At 41.2% G+C, this 21,780-nt stretch overlaps 2 protein-coding genes across 5 annotated transcripts in view; one reads left to right on the top strand and one right to left on the bottom strand.

Annotated features, from left to right (window-relative positions):
* Jvl (javelin-like) overlaps nt 1-13,537 on the bottom strand; it is a 57,718-nt gene extending 44,181 nt beyond the window's left edge. For all 4 annotated transcript variants that reach the window (XM_077418737.1, XM_077418736.1, XM_077418739.1 and 1 more), the window contains exon 1: nt 12,777-13,537. In XM_077418737.1, coding sequence (XP_077274863.1) covers nt 12,777-12,821 — 45 coding nt within the window. In that variant the 5' untranslated portion in view covers nt 12,822-13,537. The remainder of the gene's footprint in view (nt 1-12,776) is intronic.
* Nucleotides 13,538-16,605: 3,068 nt separating this feature from the next.
* On the top strand, nt 16,606-20,277 carry Eff (ubiquitin-conjugating enzyme E2 eff). The gene is made up of 6 exons (XM_077418742.1): nt 16,606-16,968; nt 18,326-18,389; nt 18,886-18,917; nt 19,207-19,284; nt 19,383-19,488; nt 19,571-20,277. Exons 1-6 carry the CDS (start codon nt 16,945-16,947, stop codon nt 19,708-19,710), a joined length of 444 nt encoding a protein of 147 aa, XP_077274868.1. The 5' UTR covers nt 16,606-16,944; the 3' UTR covers nt 19,711-20,277.
* The last annotated feature ends 1,503 nt before the right edge of the window (nt 20,278-21,780 follow it).

Genomic DNA, 21,780 nt, shown 5'->3' on the forward strand with positions numbered 1-21,780 from the left:
AAGCGATTTAAAAAGTTGTTTTTCCCGAGCCGCGGATTTTATGTTCGCGGGTCAACCAGTGCACCTTGATCTCTGCGATTTAATTGGAAATTATTGCGCGCGGCTCGCGTTGCAATATATACGCGATTAATAACCCGCGTGACGTTCCACCTCAGCGTAGGCTATATCGAGCCGGCGGTATTATTCAATTTGGTCACAATTCACGAGTACGTTGCTATCGCTATAGGGTCGGGCTACTAATCGTACGTAAGATCGAAAGCGTTTCGAGACACCGCCGACCTTACACGCGCGCCCGCCTGTTCACCGTTATTAACCGCGATTTATCGGCCTGCCGGCTTTTCGACTCGCCGCGGTCGTGAACGCGCATTCCGCATTTGCTGCCGGTTATCGTCGAACGATAAATTCGCTCGTATCGCAACACGGCGCGTCATGGCAATGCGAGTGAATTAGTAGTATAGTTCGCGCCGTATGCGCAGAGAAAATCTCCGAGGGCTCTCGTTAATGCGAGAGCAGTGATTCGCCGCTCGTAGAGCTCGCTCGACATTCACCTGCGTTCTTTAGCTCCGAGATACGACGCAGCGAATAAAGGCATTGGTCCACGGATCTACTCGTGGAGAAAAAAAAGGGATATTTTTTCCTCCCGCGATTTTACCGCTGAAATCAAGGACGGTCGATAGAGCGTGAAGGAGCCGGCCTGCCTTTCGAAAGAATTCGCGTGCATGGCTTTTTCTCGCCTGCAGTTGCGATTTTTCAGGAAGTATAATACGCTTTTTGTGTGACGCATGGCCGAAGGTGCGAATTAAGATCAAGAATTCCACTTAATATCCATAAATTAAAACTGTGGGAAACCTTGAGCCCACGCAATGACTTCCGTGAATTTCGTGAAACACAGCGCGGAATATTCGCAAGAATGATTTGCTAAAAGTGAGCTTCTGAAAAACAAGAAAACAGGTCGCGCACAACACGTTGGGAACGAATAACGTATAGTTAACACGCTGACACACATATCATGGCTGAAGAGCTTCGTGTCGCGAGAAGGAACTTGTCACGGGGCCGGCCGTCGCGCCACATTGGGTTCGACGGGCGAGTTGAAGACATTTACGATCGAAATGCTTCACGACCGATGTACTCTCGGTCGGAAAATTGTCGGTCGGATAATGCCGGATAATTTAGTACGCGTATTATTCTGGCAGAATCTTCTTCGTGTTGACGGCATATAGGCGAGTACATATAAAGTATCGATTTACAGTGAAGAAAGATAATAAAACTAAGTTTGCGATCGAGCACGGACTTTTACAAGCGAAAGATCGAAGAAAGAGCGAACTACGTTCTTTTAAATATGAACGCAATGTGGTAGATATTAATATAAAAATTAAAATAGAGGTATAATGTTCGACCATTAATATAAAAAATCATATTTTGACACACATAAGATTTTAAAAGACATAAACGATAAAAAAGGGCATTTTTTATTCTATTTCAGAATAATTTTATAACATAAATTTTAGATTTTTATTTTAAATAAGATTCTTTTTTTTGCTCTAAAATATATTTAATATTAAAAATTAGATAATTTTAACTAAATATTTGCTATTGAGAAATCGATACAAGATACATCAAGAAATAAAAGATGTAACAGCTTTACGGAACATCAATTAAAAAAAATGTCTGTGTGGTTAACAATTTTAAAACACACCGTAATCGAGAATCACCGTGATCAATTGCATATGATGTAGCAATAATTTCCATTAAAGTAATGGTCAACCATTACATGAGAAAGTATACTTAACCGTCGCGGTTATAGCGTCGACCTGCAAGCGTGCAAAAAATAAATTAAATGAAATTTATAATGCACAACCGCGTATGTATATGTAACTAGGAATACCCCATAAAAGAGGAGCGTAATTTTATTTGACGCGAGAAAGGCCCTCTTCCACTTTCTTCTTGTGTCGTGCGACGACACTCGACGAAAAGAGGCTTAATTATAGCGATCTCGAGTCGTAATTTCGCAAGCGGAAATTTCTTCATCACGGTGGAAAAAAAAATGAGATTCCGCGTCGGACACGCGCTCGACGCGCTTGTTTTAATGAAATTAAAATTGCGTGTGTTCGAGGTGAGCGCAACTTTCCAACTATAGTTGCCATAAAAGTCGAACCCCTTTATACATCTTTAGTCTAATAGACAAAAACGGCATAAAAATAGTATAGTGTAATTTCTTTTATGGTAAATAAAAGTGTAAGTTTCTTTCTCAAAACGCAATATAAATTTTACATTTCAAATATCTAATTGTTTCATATATGGCTCAATAAATAAGTAAAAAATAAAAGTAAAAGCGTCTTAGAAAATCTCCTCCATAACATAATGTATAATTTCCAATCTAAAAAAAGTTTCTCCACATAGACTGACATAAATTAATACCGCAAATTATACCCGTTGTGCTCTCATATTTATACAAGTATATAAGTATATGATATCGCAAATTTATTGCTGGTAAATATATAACATGTTCGGCTCGTCATCGATAACGGACTTTCGAAAAAAATCAAACACCTATGCTCCATACCGCAAATGGGTGTGTATATATAAATTCTTTGTAGAATATTAAGATCTATAATTATTCCCGGATCATCTTGATTGGATCACTCTTTTACAACGATGTCGATCACGCCCGTCGCGGATTTTGGAGCACTCTCATTTCCGTTCCCGCGGGAGAAACGACTTGAAAAGAGTCGCTATTGACACACTTTCCGATGAATTTTCCAACTGTAATTCTGTCAATAAGCGAGACACAAGCCGGAAAACAGGTATAATAAAAGAAATTTACCGTAATTTACGCTCTCTTCTTAATGAACGCAAAGTATCTTTATCAACAAAATTAGAGCTCTCTCTTTCTCTTTTCTCCACTATTGTCAAAATATTAATTATAATGTATTCTCACAATTTATTGATAAAGATACTATATGCTTTGGTCAAGACGTTTTTTCTACGAATATTGACCCACTGAGACGCGATCCTCTTGAAAAAGTTAAATATATATTAAACGCATGGATAATAACACCAGAAAAGAAAGCGACGGCGTTACACATGTGAGGCAAGAAAAGATACTTTTGTCTGCAGACCACATGGCGCGTCGTGTCGCAAGATCATGGTGCTTTGATTGTGAGAGACACGGCGCGACAATCCGTAAAAAGGAGCATCCGCGTGAACGAAGGGCGTGACGCGAGCAAGGACAAAGCGAAAAGGATGGAAAGCGAACGTAAGACGATTTCGTCGGCTCATTCCCCGTAAGAGTTTCACTGGTGAAATGCAAACCATTCTTACACACAGCAGATATACCGTTGAAAGCGCGGCGGTGAAACCTCCCAGACTTCTACCAATAAACATTACTGTGCGTACATCCTGTGGTCGTCGTGAGCACTGCGAGGTGTCTTCGACAGGGATATACTTAACAGTAGTGTCAAATGGTGTCCAATATTTTTACGTATACATATGAATTATGCAGCACACGAAGAAAGCTATGATGTTTAACAGAGGTTTAAATTAAATCTTATGTTAAATTTTTATATAATTTTATGATTAATTATATGTTATATGAATCTACAACTAATATACATTATACAAATTGCACACCTTTGCATATCATTCTGTCGCGATATCAAATAATAATCATCGTAATAATTTAGTGCCGGAATATGTCGCGTCATCGAAATTAAAATCACATAATATTGTTACGATGATCATGTTTTGATGTCACGCGAAAAAATGGGCTTTAAGCCGCATGCCGTTAACACGTGATGAGTCGTTTTCAATGTCAGGAACTGCGAGAACAATGGCCACTGCTACGTAACAACCGCGGTATTACCATTTAACGCCATTTCATTGCAAACTGTATGGATATGGAGAACATATACAATGAACGCGTAATTATGTCGAATCATTTGATTACGAACCAAGTATCATTGATCGTACGAAACTCCCTTCAACCGTGATTGGTACGGTTAGTGATTTAACTGTGTACTGGAATAATTCCGATCATTCGAATCATTTCAAGTGAATTCGCCAATTGCAAATTGGATAACTGGCTCGTTTAACGGGACGACAAAGAGCCTATTTCGAGGCAATCTCAAATAATGTCACTATCCTTCAAATACATAAAAAAAAAAGATCCAAATAGAATTAAAAATTTAATCCTAATAGTACAATTCTCTTATTAATAAATAATCTGGTCAATTTCGTAGAATCGGCGACTGACGCCGAGATTATTCCCGGAATTGAGTTTTTAGAACTGAAAAACTATAAATATGTTTTATGTTTTCCGTTGTAAAAGAACAAGCTGACTAAACTGCGGATTGCATAATTGCATTTCGCAATAACAGAGTTACATCGTAACGTAAGTCGTGTTGTAGCGCCGCGCTAGACGCTACATCGTCAAAACGCTGAAGCATCTCGGTAATTGTCTCGGTGTCTCTCTCGTAGTCGTGTGCGTTTATGTAAACGGATAGGTAGGTAAAAAACGGAAATTACCGTCGAATCACTGTCAACACATGGATAATGAACGCGAACAAAGGTGCGCGCGCTCGCGTAACTCGCTTTCTAACATCGGCACCTGGACATATGCGAGCACCTAACGTTCACGCGTATTCGTAACTCTCTCTTTCTCTCTCTCTTTTTGGAAAGGATTGTTCAACGCTATTAAATCATTAGTTCTAAACTTCCTTTGCCTTACATGCGTGATAAAATTCTTTTATAGAGAACACGAATAGTTTTAAATCTGAATAGAACTCAAATAAATATTATCAAAAGCAAAAAGGTTCTTTGTGTAGATAATAAAAATCTTAATAATAAAAAATCTCAAACAAAATTAGTTGTTTGAAAACGCGATTATACATATATAACTAGAATATTTTTATGACAAACTTTGATTTTTTATAATGGGCAGTAATAAATAATAACAATTAAAATATTCGATTTCGGAAAAATATATAACTGCGCAATGTTTTTTTTTTGCGCTCTTTTTTTCGCCGAGAGATTACTTCCGGTTGCAATTTCTTGATTATATTCACGGCATATGCACGCGTGCGCAGTTAGTTGCGGGTTAATTATAAATGTTACACCTCACTGCATACGCTGATTGCGCTAACCACACATAATTGTACCTATATATAATAACACCGACGTCAGTGAATACACTATTGTTCTAATACCTCTATATACGCTTTTAAGAGAAATCGACATTCGATATATTATTGAGACAAATTGATCGATAAATAGACCGCGCCGTTGTTAATCTCTATAAATTATATTTGTCTACTCTTGATAAATGTTTCGAATAACAGAAATCTTCGATATTAAAATTTACCAACCAAAGTGTCTATGATTAGAAGCCAAGTTATCCTAAAGAGAGTTGAGACGATTTGTGGGTAACTGTTTTCATAACAAGTGTAATTTTCAGGCGTTTCAGGCGAATCACCGTAATGAGACTTTCACGCTCCTTAGGATAACGAAAGGAAGCTGACGTAAATTATTAGCTATGCAGCATCGCGTGGAGATGCAATGCGCTCCTACAACGGAATATGTAATCTTAAATATTTGCGAGAAAACACTTTTCTTATCGATCGCGCCGCGCGCGGCTTGCGTTAAGTTAATGCAACAAACGTGCACGCGACACGTTCATGGATATTTTCTGCACGTGTCTCGTACGAGAAATGCCGCTTGAGTCTTCTTCTATGTAAGTGGGAGATACAGCTCGTCCGACGACCGCCGTAACGCGTAAGACGTGCAACGGATTTGAAAGGATTCGGCGCAAGTCCGCGAGCTGAAACGTTCCAACAAGTTACTCTGTTGTCTTTTGCATAATCCAATGATCCCATTCTCGCTGCGGTGCCCCAAAAACTGAACGACGTTTAGAACGAAAGCTTTATTTGCGGAGTTCTCATCGACAAAACTCATTAATCCGTATGACACTCGTGAAGAATACAGATTTCTCGTGTACAAGTCGCGATAATTACGATGTAACTTCAGTATATACTGGGCTCGTCGTTTTGCGGACAGATCGGCTTGCGAATCACCATGCGCAAAGAATTGTTGTAAAATTCCCGTGGATCGTCCCGACCTATTCTTTGATCCCGCATTCTTGACTCCGTCGTCTCGGACACGCTGATTATCTCGTTCCTGAGATTCAATTATTGTTAGTTTGCCTTACGTTTTTGAAAATAGTAGCTTAAATATTATTATAATAATTTAAGCTTCATATAAAAGAAATTTTTAAACCAAAAGAAATATTTTTAATTTCTATCTAGATGTAAAAAATATAAATTATACAAGTTTTCGATTCTTAAATATGAACAAATTAAAAGTGTATTTTAAATTAAAAATTAGTGTCTCATCTATCTCTTTCTAACTGCACGGCAACATTACTACGAAAATATTTAGCTTTATACTACAATCTTATATCTGTAGTTTAGGTATATTAGCTCGAAATGTGACTGAAAAAAGATCGACAGAGAGGACAAGTCGATGAATAATATTCGCGTGCAGAAGCGTGGTTTCGCGAGGAACCTCTCGCATCGATACGTCGCGTTGCGTGCATGTGGCACATCGTAGGACAACGACTTTTACTTTCTAAAGCAATAAGTAAGACGCTATCGCGCAAAATTACGCGCACGCATACGCGTGTACGCACGTACGCATCCGTATGTCGGGGGGAAAAAGCCGCATTCGCATTAGGAGACGCCCATGAAATGCACGGGTGACCGAGCCCGATCCCGATGTTATATTCAACGTGCACGTGTGAGCCTACCCGTACGTTCATATTTTCCATCGATTAATAACACGAAATCATATTTATGACCTTATATCATCGGCTGTTGCACGCGCGCCTTTGCTAATTTTATTACCTCTGGTATAAAAACGATTCTTGCATCGTGACTCATATCCATTTCGCGGAAAACAAGGAACTTCATACAAGATCGGGAGATCAATAAGAATGAGCAAACTATTGCTTAAACTATTGCTTAAACTATTGCTTAAACTATTGCTTAACTTGGGGATAAACATGAAAATTCTTGCTCGGTAATTTCACATGATCTATTGCGGTTTGAATAAATTTCCACTAACGGCACTAACACGGAATCAGCCTATATGGACACAATTTCAATTTGCCCTGAAATAGAGCCGCGTGACATCAGCGACTGTTTATCAAAATTATCAGCACGTCACGGTGCATGAAATCGTTACTGATGGAGTCAATCGTCGGTATCGGAAGAAACCGGGAAACGACGACTAATTTCTCGTTTACTCGCGATCGAAATTTTTCGAAGTTTGTCAGCACGCCACAGTCGTTTGTACCAGTATACAGAGTGGCTCATGTTTATCAGCCAATTCCAAGATTATATATCTACGTAATATAGATATCATGTCTAAATAAATTATTCCTTTTACGAATTATTTCTTAACAATTTGGAAGTATCAATTATGTAACTACAGATAAAATAAATCTTTCGCCAATTAATTTTCGGAAACAGATTATAAAATATTCTTTAACTAATTTATATTTTAACAGAAATATATATTATCTAAATTTTCCACCAAATTGTCCATCAATGTTAAAAAATAAATGTAAAAAGTAAGATGTGATAAGCAACGTTTAATCATGTCTTCATAAATAGATATTAATTTTTCAATTGATAAAAAAGTTGGCAAATAAAAATTTTCTTGCTCAATAAAGTTCAGAAACACCCTGTACATTAACATAAACCGCTCGACCGCTCCGTGATACGATGTCCCGAATCCATATTCCGTGCCAGGATGCACCTGCCTGCTCGACAAATCACCAAAGTTATTCCGCGGCAATGTGCAATTTAAGCTTTCATTAGAGAGAACCTGCGGTGGACAGAAGGCGAGACTGTGAAGAAGTAACCGTAGTAAAGCTCGGAAAGAGAAATTTACTCGAATTCCTATCTATATCGCGCATATAGAGAAAGTGTACTTCTCTTCCCGCTTTCATACAACTGGATCGCTTTGGTCTGATATTGTCATCGCGAGATTATTAATCTTCATCAGATATGAGATTGTGTTTCTTTAAGTCAGCAGCTGATTTGTGAGAAGATACCGAATAGAAGGCAACAAATCTCGAAAATAATTGCCTTGTAGTGTACTTGTATGTTCGTCATTGAAATAAGAAACGCTATACAGACTACAAAATTAAGAGTAAATTATTTACACCACAAGACAAAGCTAAATGCATTTCAATCTACTAAACGTTCTGTTATTTGAAAAATTACCATAAAGGATTACCGAAATTTTATATTATAAATGTCTAAAAAAAAATGTAAATTATTGAAGTAACGAGACAAACAATTTACTTAAAGATGTTAAGCTATTGTAAGCAATGACGAATACAAACATGTTGTCGAGAAGATAAGAGCAAGATAAAGGATTTTGCCCGGAATAGAAACTGCCGATATCACCGGCGACGGTTTTGATTTCATATTTTACAGCAAAATTAATGTTTCAATATGCATTACCTCACGCAACTTTCTCAAACGAGGTGATCGATAGATACAAGCACGCTCGCGAAGCGAATGAGTCACGCCGAGAGACGCAACCACCACTCGCATATAGCACAGTCTGTAATCAAATAGGATCTCCGTACGATCCAATGAACAGGACGCAAAGCCGTGAAAGTGCAGTCCTACACCCCGCGTTACTCGTAAAACTCGTTGCAAATCGAATCCGCGGATGCGACGTACTTAGAAATATCACTTTAACGTAAACGTATCTAAGGCTAGTTCAATGCGCGTAGATCAAAACGAAATGTTCCATGTTCCTTGATAAATATTCTCGTAACGCGTAATACGTTGAAATAATATTTCGAAACATATTTATGGAAAAAGTTACGTAAATCTGTAATATGTCTAAAGTAGGGGTTTCTACGTCTATTTTCTAATATTAAAAATTGCAAAATTCAGATCAAAGGTGGACTAAATATATGTAAGTCTATTTTTTATATATCTTATTATTTAAGACAAATTTTTAAGGCTTGGTCCACTCTTGTACCAAATATTTCTAATAATATTAGAATCTAAATATCACTACTGCGTATGTAATCAGCATTTGTCATTTTAGATACGTATACTAGAAAATGGCATTCGTCTAAAGGTATTATTGCGTGAAATTCTTAAGCAACGAGGCATCTCGTTCGAAAGTTTATTCGTCTGTATCATTTACGGGCCGATAAGGGTCAAGCTGATCAACCAGTCGAGACCGTTTCCGGCGGGTATCGTACTGTGAGTGTCGTCGACGCGTTGGTCGAATGTAAACCGACCGCAATGGCGATACCGTTACCGATTTTTAGCGCGGTTAGCACGCGAACGGGCTTGCGGATTCGAGCCGCAACGCTGCGTCTATGTGCACTTGCAAATTCGATATCGATCTATGCTTTTCTGCTAAGAGACACCGATATTCAATTTCAAGTCTGGGCGACGAAAAAAGAGAATTCGCATAAAGATCTAGGCGGTGAAAAATGCAGATGTATCTCACAAAGCATAAAAATTTGTGATAATTCTTAAATATCCTAGAATTCGAAATTCTAAGAATAAATAAATTATTTTAACTTCTTCTTTTTCTTTTGCGTTAATTAGAAGCTGAAATTCCTACTGAAAAAATTCAATTTTTCTCGAATCGCAAGAATGAAAAAGGGGATCAGCAATACCCTAATTGAGCGGAAAACGTCAGTCCCGCCGGAGCCACCGCGACAATGGTGCCACTCTGCAATGTGTCTGTGAAATCCACGTCTGACACTTCCTCGGTGTTCATGGAATTCGAAACGGTATCGGTTATTTCGCTTCCGAACGACGTGGAAGTCGTAGTCGTCGTCGTCATTGTCGTGCTCTGCAGATTCTCGCCTGAATCGTTGGGGAAAATGAACGGAAGTAAGACATTTTTTGCAACTGACGTATGCGTTTCCTAATCACACGCTTAAAGGATACTTGATTATTGACTTAGCACGTGACTGATAACGAATAGAATAATCTTCAGAATATTACGATCGTCGAACTATTTAAGATGTATCGTTATTATTTTTCGATTGCAAATAAAAAAATAATTCTTTATCATAAATATATCGCACCCCCCTTGTAATTTCTGAACGTCAATTAATCGGATTTACTTTAATTTATTAAATACCTTGCGCGTTTTTTTTTTAGAAAAAGATTTAAAACTCTTAAATCGAATTAAATAGAAAACTGTGAGAATGTGTCTTTTATATAATTCTCAGTTTCCTTATAATAAATCAAAACACCGATATATACTGAGGCGAATTTGAATTAGGATAAATTTACGGCGACTTGGAATCCTCGTTTCCGAAAATATCGCGAGCGCAAATATTTTGCGTGCATCGGTCTATATCTATCTCGTAAATAAACTGGCAGCGCGGTGCTGAATTCCGTAAGGTCTTACTCAGCTCCGTTCTCTCGACATCGCGATCGAAGGTACTCGCGGAGAGGACGATGGTGTTCGTGGCGGAGGTCGAGGGTTCATCGGGGTCGCCTTCGGAGAAATAACTGGCGAGGTCTTGGTAAGATTCGCGCGTCCTTGCGGCATCCGCAGGACGATGCTCGGACCGATAATCCGAGGTATCGCTCTTTGCCGTATCTTGCTCGTTCAGCGTGGACGCTGACGAAGAGAGAATGTAAAAGGAATATTTATAAATACTTTTAAATGTATATTCCTTTAGAGGAAATGTGTAAAAAAAAAGATACATCTTTTTTTGTTGACATCGAACGTGATATTTACCACTGCCAAGATTCGCGACCTCGTCGATTTTCTCGAGAACGCGCGGACGAATTTCGCAGTGATTCGCGTTCCCTACTTCGGAATCGGTTTCCCTCTCACTTTTTGATTTCATAAAGCGCTTCAAAGGATTATGAAAGGTGGGCAGCTTCGATCTAATCTGTGCATTGTGTTTATTAGACGATGTTTCCTCCTGAACGTAAAACATACATTTCCGCCCTTCCCTCGCGTCGCAAAGCCGATCGAGTTGTTTAATTAACCTTGCGTTAGCCGGCTTATATAATTATTTGCTCAGCTAAGATGCACTTCAATCTTATCATTGTAGATTTATAAAGTTAAAGTATAAGTTACTTTCCGCAATTAATGCGATTGTAAAACAATAATTATACACTCTATAATAAATAAGAAGTGAACTTTTACACTGTTATGAGAATATCCGTTTGATGAATAATATCACTCCTTTTTCACAGAGTCGAATAAGTCATGTGTAAAATATGTGCAACATAAGTATAAGAAAAACTTATATTAATCGTGTAATAGAACGCCACAAAAGTTTATAACGCAGAACACGTACAGGATATTCCACGCGCGCTTCACGTCTTTCTCCTGGTCAACCGTAAATTCTTCAAACATATAGTTGGACTTTTGTCTATAAAACTTTCAGCAACTTTAGCTGTATTTACACTGCTCCAAAGCGCAACGGTAGATATACCCGGTACGAGTATTGCACGTCAAATGTTTATCGGAATGTGACAGATAAGAAATAACAGCTAACTTTTGGATCGATACCGCAATATAAATCGCTTCGAATATAACGACGACCGAAACTTTCGATAAGTGCTCCGAAATATAACTGCTGTTTAGCCCGTCAAAATATTTTGATTCCTCTTAAAACATTTAGGTTCCTCTATTTTTCAATATTCTTTTATCGCGATCCCAAACATCATATTCTCACCTTCTGCTTCATCGCGGAGAATAGAGATTTCTTATCGGAATTTCTAGCATCGATGTGATTAACGGGTGTATGATCCACGGTACCTCCCCGTTTCGGGGTATCCGAACTATTCGAGGCTTCCCTGTTTGTTGTATTACTCATATCTGAATCATATCGTCGATAAAAGAGGTACAATCCTACTTATCAATTTGAACGTCGTACATTTCGATATCGACCATTGCATCCGGTCGATCGGCTTTTGTTCATTATCAATTATAAATGCGGATAAATTAAACGCATATACGTTCATTATACGAGAGAGACAATAACGAGACTTTGAATTATAAAAAAAAATAGCGGGATACACATCTTCTCGGAGTGTGCACGATTCGCAATTTTTCACGGTAAACGTAATATTTTACACACTTTTCAACGCAATAATTTTCAAATGCAAGAGAGATTCGTTATTAAAACGGAATACTTATAGAGATATATTTTAATTTCAATGTAAAATTGCAACATAAACAAATTGGAAAACGTCCATCATTTGCATGGCGAATTAAACCGAATAACAAATAATATTTTTCAACGTGATAATTTCGAACGAAAGAAAGACTCGACGCCGCAAATTGGAATATATTTTAATATCAACGAAGAATTTGCGATATAATAAAAAAATCAAGAGACGTCTATAATATTAAAGTCTTCATAAATAATAAGAATAAATATTCTAAAGCTCGCGTTTGTGACTGTCGCACGCACGATTATCGCGCAACTATAATTTAAACGTCGTAGAATTCACGTTTATATTTTTTATTCTTATTTGTTTTCCTTTACGAGGCACGTTCCCGAAGTATTATCCGGTTCTCCATAACAAATAAACGATCAATGATAAAAAGAACCGCTCGTCGTTTTCAAATCTCGAGCAAAGAAAGTCGAAAATATTGAATCTTTCGATAACGAGAACGGGATAACCGAACGACGGGCAATGAAACGTTCGCGCGGTGGAAAACTGTGGACGCACACTGGGAAGGAGAATGATTAATCTCACCTGATAGACGTAAGGCGCGCAGGGCACGTAGAATTCTCTGCTCATAATAGACGGATCGCCTGCGGGCGGCTTTGAAGTCCAGCTGACGGGTCGTCCTTCGGCAAGTGTCAAAACGCCGGTGGCGCCATCTTGATCTCGCTCGGATCGGAGCGAGTCGTCGAACCGTCACGACGAGCAGGCGGCACAGGATCACCGAATCCCAATTGCGGCCGCGCGGGCCATCCCTCGCCCGTTTTTTTTCGGGGTTCGCGCACGCCGTGCGGCCGGATGCACGGTACACGCGCGTCACCCGTCGCGCCGCGCGTTACGTCGCGTTACGTCACGGTCGTTCGCGTCAGCGTCGTCGTTGGCGGACGTGCGACGACGACGGCGGCGAGGACATCGACCATCGGGGATTCCCCGTCTCGACGCGCGCGCGGCTCACCAAAGCACACCCGGGGGGTACACACCGCATAAATATCACCTAACGACGTCGCCGGGTTCGTCGTCCCGACTCGACGATCATGGCGCACACTCCTGAGAAACTTAACCGTCGGCGGGATCGACGACGCGTCTCCAAACGACTGGCCCCTCCTCGCTGTTCGTGCAAAAACGCGGCGGGCGGAACGACACGCTCGAGCTCGATCGCTACGCCATTTTCGTTGCGCGGCTCGCACCTTGCACCCCTCTCTCTCGCTCTTTCTCTCTTGCGCGCGCGCATGCCCCACGACCCACGACGCGCCACCGTACGCGTTCGCTGACGAATGCCGACTGGCGGATCACGGAGAGCCGACCGGACCCGACGGCTGCCGAAGCGCGGCGGGCGCCACCAACTTCACGTCGCTCGCGCCGCGCCGCGCGCCGGCACGTTTTCGCACTTTCGCTCCGTTGGTAAAAATCGAGCGCTCGCGAATAAACAATTTTTTTTACTATAATATAATTGAACGATGAACGAATAATACCTTTCGCGTTTAATCGATATACCGTCCTCACGGTCGTTTCGTAAATGAATTTCCGACCTCTCTCGAAGGAATTCTATCCGTCTCGTAAATAAATAAAATAAATTCGTTTTATTTCAAAAAGCATTTTCAAACCGCTCTCAAGGCCTATTTACTTTTCTCTATTACATTAACGCCGTAAGGATCCCAAAAAAGATAATAATCTAGTAACGCAAGATCCGGGCGAGCAAAACGAACGGATCATAAGGTTTCAAAATGCAAATCGGACTTTTCCTCGGCAATTTTTGCAGCGTGCGATTTCGCATTGTCGCGTGTCGGCGTATTTTCTCTCTTCGACTTTGAATTGACAATAGGTATCGTTATCCTCTATCCGCGGCAAAACGGGCGAGAAATTGCTCGAGAGATATCGATACTGAATTAAAGCGATATATACGTAACTTTTTCGGCCGAAATATTGGGATTTAACGAAACAAGCAGATTAAATGTTTATACGCGCAGCTTTACATGCAGGTGAGAATCCAATTAAGATCCGCGACGTGCGCGTGCGTTTCCGTTTCCGCATGGGTTTCCGAGCGGGTTTTCGCGCGGATTTTCGCGCAGCGGGTAGGCACGCCGCGTCTCTCACACTCACAGGGAACGCGCGTCGCGTCGAGACGCGGGTCGTCGCGACGCGGCCGTCGAAGGGACGAGGGATGCTTTCGCTTCCTCTCGGACTTGACGACGATGTCGCGCGGCAGCAGGATCTCGTCCCAGGGGATCTCGACGTCGTCGGACGGGCAGGTCCGCTCCTCCCTCGGCGGACGTATCTCTATCGGCTTCTCCAGGACCAGGTCGGCCCAGGGTATCTCCAACGCGGAGTCGCAGGTCCCCGGGTCGTCCAACGTGCTCCGCGGGGTCTCCGCGATGAGCAAATCCCGCCACGGCAGCGCCATGGCGCCGGTGGACTCTCGCCTCTCGCCGCTGACGGTTTTCGTTTCAGCCTCGTCCGTTTCCCGATCGGCCGCCGTCGTCGGAGCCGCGTCGGGAGACGTACGAATTCTCGTGCCCGCCGTCGGCAGGGCGATGTCCCGCCAGGGTAGCTCGATCTTGGAGTCGCACCGCACGGACTCGTCCGAGAACTCGCGGCGAAGCGTCCGCATGTAGGGCTCGTGCCAGATCTCCTCTTCCGGATTGTACACGAAGACCTGTCTCTTTCTCTTGGAAAGGTCTTTGATTCCGAACCTTTTTTTCCGACGCGCGTACACCTTTATGCGACACGTGCACAACTGTTGCAGTCCGCTGCGGCCCACCGTGCCCGGCATAATCGCGACGAGTTCTCGACGTGGTCGTACTCGGCTTGTACTTGACGATTTGTGCCTTTTTCACTTTTCCAACCACCCCATGTTGCGAGAGCGAAGGGAACGATCGACGCGAACGTGGACGCGAGCAGCTTCGACAAACTTGTTTGTTTATTAGTCCAACGTTCATTGCTTTGAGCTATCAGACGCCCAGGCGGTTTGCACACGACTGTGATCGTCTAGTTCTAGCTTCTTTATAATCCATAGTGGAGTTGTGCAGAAATGATATTATATCTACACATTAAATTATTCCATTTTTATCGCATTATTCGATTTTACACACTTTGTACCTTTATTTATATTTACATTTAGATCATTATTGAAATCTTATTTATTTTGATCAATTGTTAGTTCAACGTTCATTAACCCTGAGCCTACCGACGATTTACATATACGACTGTGACCATCTAGTTTTTATTCAATCCATCCATAGTTGACTTGTGCATATATAAGTTATATTTTTCCATTTTTATCGTATTGTTCGATTTTATTTTGTATCCTCTTATTTATATTTAGATTATTATTTAAATTTGATATCTTGATGATTAAAACCTAAGTAGTCGCGTGTATGATTATGCGATGTTTTACATCGTAATATTACGAATATTATATACGACGGTTATAATTAAACAATTATAGTTCAATTTCAAATGACAGGTCAATTTGTGCGATGAATATTCGCCGCGTGTTTCGTTACGTCATACTACCTATAGATTTATCGAGAAGGCCTCGAGTGGCTCATTATCTTAAAGCTACGAGCAACCTGTAACGTGCGAGATATTATCGCCTAATGTCTCAATAGCGCAACGAGGAACGCAAGGAAAATGCTGAACGTGTCTTTTCTAGAAGGAATCGTGACTAATGAGCAACCAGCGTGTAACAGTGACGCACGACGCACGTTGCATCGTATGATCGCGCGTGTTCATTGGGCTCGTCAGCGCAAATATCAGAATTATCCAGATCGTCATCGTTCGAAGAGAGAGAGACAAGTCCGCCAAGAGAGCGTTCTTGCCGATGTTTACCGATTATTGCCTTCTCTCTCTCGCGAAACATATCTCATGTCTCATCAAAAAGCGTGACAATATCTCCGAGGCACGCTCGCAAGCATGAGTAATCTATAAATTTGAAGCGTTCGCTACAACGACGAGCAATAAGTGGACGAGGTCATTCCTCCGTCTATAGCTTCGGCGTAGCCCGAGAGGCATATCTCGAGCGCTTTTAAAACGCCGCTACGAGAGCGGAGCGGACAACCGGGAGGGAAAGAATATTTTATTCGCACTTTCCAATTCCGTCATTCCGACGCTTCCCTCTGCACGACGCGCGCTTCATCCCGGCCGGCCCAGGGCGCGGGGCGGGGGATCGTTCGCGACCTTACTTTCGACGCACGGCTGATACACCATGGCGCGCGACGGCGACGTTGCGCGCCGCGTTGCGCGTGTCGGAACTCGGAACCCGGAACAGGATCGTCCCGCCGCGCCATCTGTCGGCGGTGGCGCGGGTGCGCTGGGAATTCGGGATTCTGATTTGCCGATAAAAGGAAATCCACGGTGGCCCCCCTCCCGGGTTCGCGAGTTCGTGAGGCCGCGTTCGCGACGAGTGTCCGCGAGAAAGCAACGCCGAATAAAAGTACGATCGACCCCCGTATTTTGCCGTCCGCGAGATTCGTCGCGCGGGCATCCCCCCCCCTGGGGTTTTCGTTGTGACGCGTCGCGATCGCGAATTGCTTGGTTCGCCGTCGCGCGGAGATCGCGGACAGCGCCGCGCTTGACCAGCGCAGTCCGGGCTCTACGTTTAGAAGGCAGCCATCTTGCAATCCCTAATCAAAGATCCACGGCAAGCGGGGTATCGCTGTCTGGTATTGCGGCCAGTTAATATCAACGCACAGTTCGTCAAATGGCTTTAAAGCGAATTAATAAGGTACGTGGAGGCAGGTCGGCGTTCGTGCCGCGTCGACGACGCGGCCGGGCGTACGCCCCCTTAACGATCTGTCTCTATCTCTCTCTCACTCGCTCTCTCACTCTCTCTCTCTCACTCTCTCTCTCTCTCTTTCTCTCTCTTTCTCTCTATCTATCTATCTCTCTCTGTCGCCCTCGCCGAGCCTGGTGTGCGAACGCCTGGGAGGAATCCAAGCCTGGTCCGCGTCAGCGGGGCCATCCTCGCCGTCGCCGTCGCCGATCGTCGACCATCGTACCACGACGAGATGGCGGCCGCGCGCCGTGCGCATCTAGGAGCCATGCGAACTGCGAACCCGTCCCTCGACGCCCTGCGCCAGCCGGGCTCGGCCGTGGGTGACGGTGAGAAACCCGGACGGATTTTGTGTTACTCGTACTCCGCAAGATCTCCGGAAGTAACGCGCGTTTACCGTGCTCCGCGCGTGTCACCGACGTACGCGTCGAGCGCGTGGATTGTCCTCGCGGGTCCTCTCTCTTGGTGCTCTTCGCTGGTCTTTCGTGCCTTTGCCTCGTGGTGCCAGCGACAACTTTGTTCTCGAGTGGTTTGTCGTGAGAGCCTCGCGATGCGTATTGCGGTAGAGTAAAGTGGAGTCATTTGACGTGGTGCATCTCCGCGATGTGAGTGCCAATAATGTTTGATTTGTCGTTATAACGTACAGAATGGACTGTGACACGGAGCAAAATTGAAGAGCTCGAGTTGCACGAGCGAGGCTGTAAACTCCAGCGAAAAGCTACAGCTTTTATTTCATCTTAATCATCTATAGTATTGCAATGATATTGATAACGATGAGAGTATGAGAATACGATTGTAGAATTGTATGATGCTTGAACAATGTAATATGCTATAATTAGATTTTGTCTTTGTTATAAAGATGTTATATATAAGATTGCAAACAACAAAAAACTTTGTCTCGGAAACTTCCATTATTATGCGGTAATATCTCATTTTCAATGACTATATATAAATATATATATATGTATGAATTATTTAGAAGGCTCTATATCTTGTCAAGAGAATGTCGAATTGTGTATATATATATATATATATATATATATATATATATATATATATGTTTATAAATACCAAAGTTACTTATAGAATAATGGTACGATATATGATTGGAATTGTTGCGGTAGAATATATTGGAAATTAAATAGGCTCTATTTATGTTAAATATAAATCTCTATTCAGGTTGATGAAAATAATTGTAATCAGCTATGTGCTATATTATTTTTATAAATCTAGAGATATCAACGGATATTTTATTACGTATAAAATGTTTTAATTTTTGTAACGCTATTATCTGTATTTATAATTCCAGGAACTTCAGGACCTCGGTAGAGATCCGCCAGCACAATGCTCGGCTGGACCTGTAGGAGATGATTGTAAGTATTAAGTTTGCGATAAATACTTAGAATAAAATAAATAGCATAAAAATGTTATAGTTAAGTTATACGTTACAAACTTAAAGCTGCCGCTCTTCAATTTTTTATTTGGATATTTTGAATTAGGAAGAACTGATTATCAACGTGCCATAAAAAAGTAGATGTATAAGGTATATCGTATAGGGTCTGTTTTCTATCGCTGCGTTCGACAAGTGTACCTATACGTTAGGCCTGTTTGTGTTGCTTACACTTTTTACATTTAGAATCCTCGATTTTCTTCTCTCCAACGTCCGAATATATATTCATCTCGATTTAAAAACTTTTAGAGATTTCAAGCAACGCGAACAAACCTATTGAAGCGTGAGAAACGTACGTATGAAACTCTCACGCTTTAGCGTATGTATAGTTCTTGAACTAGTGCGGTTAGCGTAGCGATAGAAAACAAACCCATTTTTAATAACGGTTTGCATGTAAATTTACCCTAATATTTTTCCAGTATTCCACTGGCAGGCAACAATCATGGGACCGGTAAGCGACACATCTTTGTGCAAATTTTTAACATTTTTTTTCTGTACAAGAATTTCTTCATATAAATTATTAATATATAATGTTTCGTTATATTTTATTGAAATGTGATAAAAAGCTATTGAATTGTTGACGATTATACATTATATACTTTGCACTTTTTATGCTGTAACATTTTTTTAGTAGATTGCTAATAAATATATGGTTATCGAGCAAGAGTTGATACGTAGAGTTTTCTTATAGAATAATTATGTAATATATTGTATATATTAATTTCATTTTTCTCTTACAGCCTGACAGTCCGTATCAAGGAGGGGTATTTTTCTTAACAATACACTTTCCAACGGATTACCCGTTTAAACCACCTAAGGTACGTCACGTTGTACGGGCAAAATTTTTAATTATATATTGCAGCGGTGGAAGATACAAAAAATATCCATCGCAAATAATTATTTTGTTTATTTACAGGTCGCATTCACGACTAGAATTTATCACCCCAATATCAACAGTAACGGAAGTATTTGTCTGGATATCCTACGATCTCAATGGTCTCCCGCACTCACTATATCAAAGGGTACGTATTCTATGTAATGTGCATTTGGAAAAATATATTTTGTATCACGCGAACGTTATTAACATTATCGATTACTTTCCAGTGTTACTGTCAATATGCTCTTTGCTGTGCGATCCAAATCCGGATGACCCACTGGTACCGGAAATAGCCAGGATATACAAAACCGACAGGGAGAAGTATAATGAATTGGCACGCGAATGGACGCGCAAGTATGCCATGTGATGCGCCAATCTCCACTGACTTCAACATCCAAACGCCACCAAGAAACAGCCCCAGCCTATTGCCACTTACGCATCAGCACCGATTGAAATTAGCTATGGCTCGTATACTTTTAAACTTAAGCCGGTAATCGGGCCCGAGGAATCCTCAGGCAAACGTGATCGATCTGAACTTCTCGCGGTTCGGGAAGTCCGCGGATAGTTAAAATGTTGCCGCAATGGCAATCGAGGCAATTTTGAAGGTGGTCACCCAGCATTATATATATACCGAATCGGACGACACATCCGCTTTGTTTTTCATAAATAAAAAAAAATGGAAGTAACATATAGGAGAGTGAAAGTAGGATTTGTGTATTTAAATCTAATAGATTGGTTTCTAATTATTGTGCTTATAATAATTGTAACATTACGATACCTACTTTCTTCAGTGAAAACTGAAAACTTTGAACTGACAGCACATCGATTGTTAGTCTTAACGCAAGTGAGCAATGTTTGCCCGTCCCTTGAAACGATGTGGTCACTCTTTTGTAAGACTGGGCTATATATATATATAAATATTACTGAAACTGTACGTGTATGCTTTGTTCAATTATTAAAATTCCTTATACCTGACAAATTCTACGAGTAACTCGAAATCTGTGCTTTTGGTTCCTGTGTGCGTGTGTGTGTGTAGTAATTTAATTATGCATATCGTTAATCGGCAAGTGGCAACCGTGCAACTTTAAGTTCTCGGAAGCATCTGCAAACACTGGACGAAAGATTATCTGATAGCCTGGAGTATGGTCTGCGATTTTCGCGGGTCTGCGAGGTTCGCTACGTAATTTATTGCAAGCATGCGGTGTCACCCTTTTCGGCTTTACGCTGATACGGGAAGCAGTCGATGGGTCATTTCATCGATGAGTGATGCGAGGGAGAGCAATTCCGATTATTTAAATTTATATACGGGTCGCGTTATAAATTAGGCGACAAATATGTCGACAGCGCGAGGAGATCGCCACTGGATTGCTAAAATCTCGGCGACTCGTCTCGTATTATAGTGTGCATGAATGCACGCTATTAAGTTATGCGTCGCGTTCTGCGAATCAGGAATTCGCGCTACTTCGTCGTTCATCGCGACGCTATTTTACTCGCATCAATACTTTTACCGCTGTTTTGCGCGCAGATGTTTCTTTAAGCAGCGATTTTTTTTAATTATTATTTAGTTTCTCCGTGACCAGATGTTTTTCCTTTTATCCACAATATAAACGTACATTTGCGACGCGCGACCGTACTGTCCATTGCTGGACGGACGATAGACTTAAATACAATCTGTTATTTAAACGTTGCAATTACGATACTGTATTCTCGATATATTGTGGCTGTAAGGGTAAAGCGATGCGATTACATATTATTTCATAAAAATCTAGCTATATACAAAATGAACAAAATGTGTCGTTAAATTGCGAAATGTCATTCGGCGCGATAGTTCGTTTACGAATATATATGAAACTACGTAATTGCACCGTTTGATGGTGCTAGCAGTGTGTTTTTGGCTTCTAATCATAGATAAATAAAATCTGATACGTCGTTTAAAAAAAGAAAGATTACGATTACTTAATTAGTGCGTAAGTAAAAACGAATTTGTCTTACGAACCATGTGTAAAGCGCGCGTTAGTGCGAAACGTCTCGATGTAATCGGTGCTTAAATATGGCAAGCTGATGGGGCGACTAAAGGAACCTAGAGAAGACAAATCGATTAGTATGTAACGCGGCGGCCCGTTGTTTACGCCGACCTTGTCTCATACGACCGTGTATCTGTAATTTAATTACGAGTAAAACGCGTCGAATCTGGTATTTAAAAGTTATAGCCCTCGAGAAAAAAAAACAATTGATCATCGTTCACTCTCTAGTAGAAGATGACTATTCATGTGTATAATTAATTATTACTACCGCAATAATGAACATTTTTAATAACTTATCTTGTGTACATTTTAGCATTAGTCCTTTATATAATAAAGTCCACACGATGATAAGGTAAAGCGTCGAGAATCTTTCTTTTCTTTTCCTCGCGCGGCCGGCGATGAAATCTGAGCGT

This window comes from Temnothorax americanus, unplaced genomic scaffold (genome assembly GCF_048541705.1).
Source record: "Temnothorax americanus isolate GAGA-0224 unplaced genomic scaffold, ASM4854170v1 Scaffold5, whole genome shotgun sequence".
Taxonomy (NCBI): Eukaryota; Metazoa; Arthropoda; class Insecta; order Hymenoptera; family Formicidae; genus Temnothorax; species Temnothorax americanus.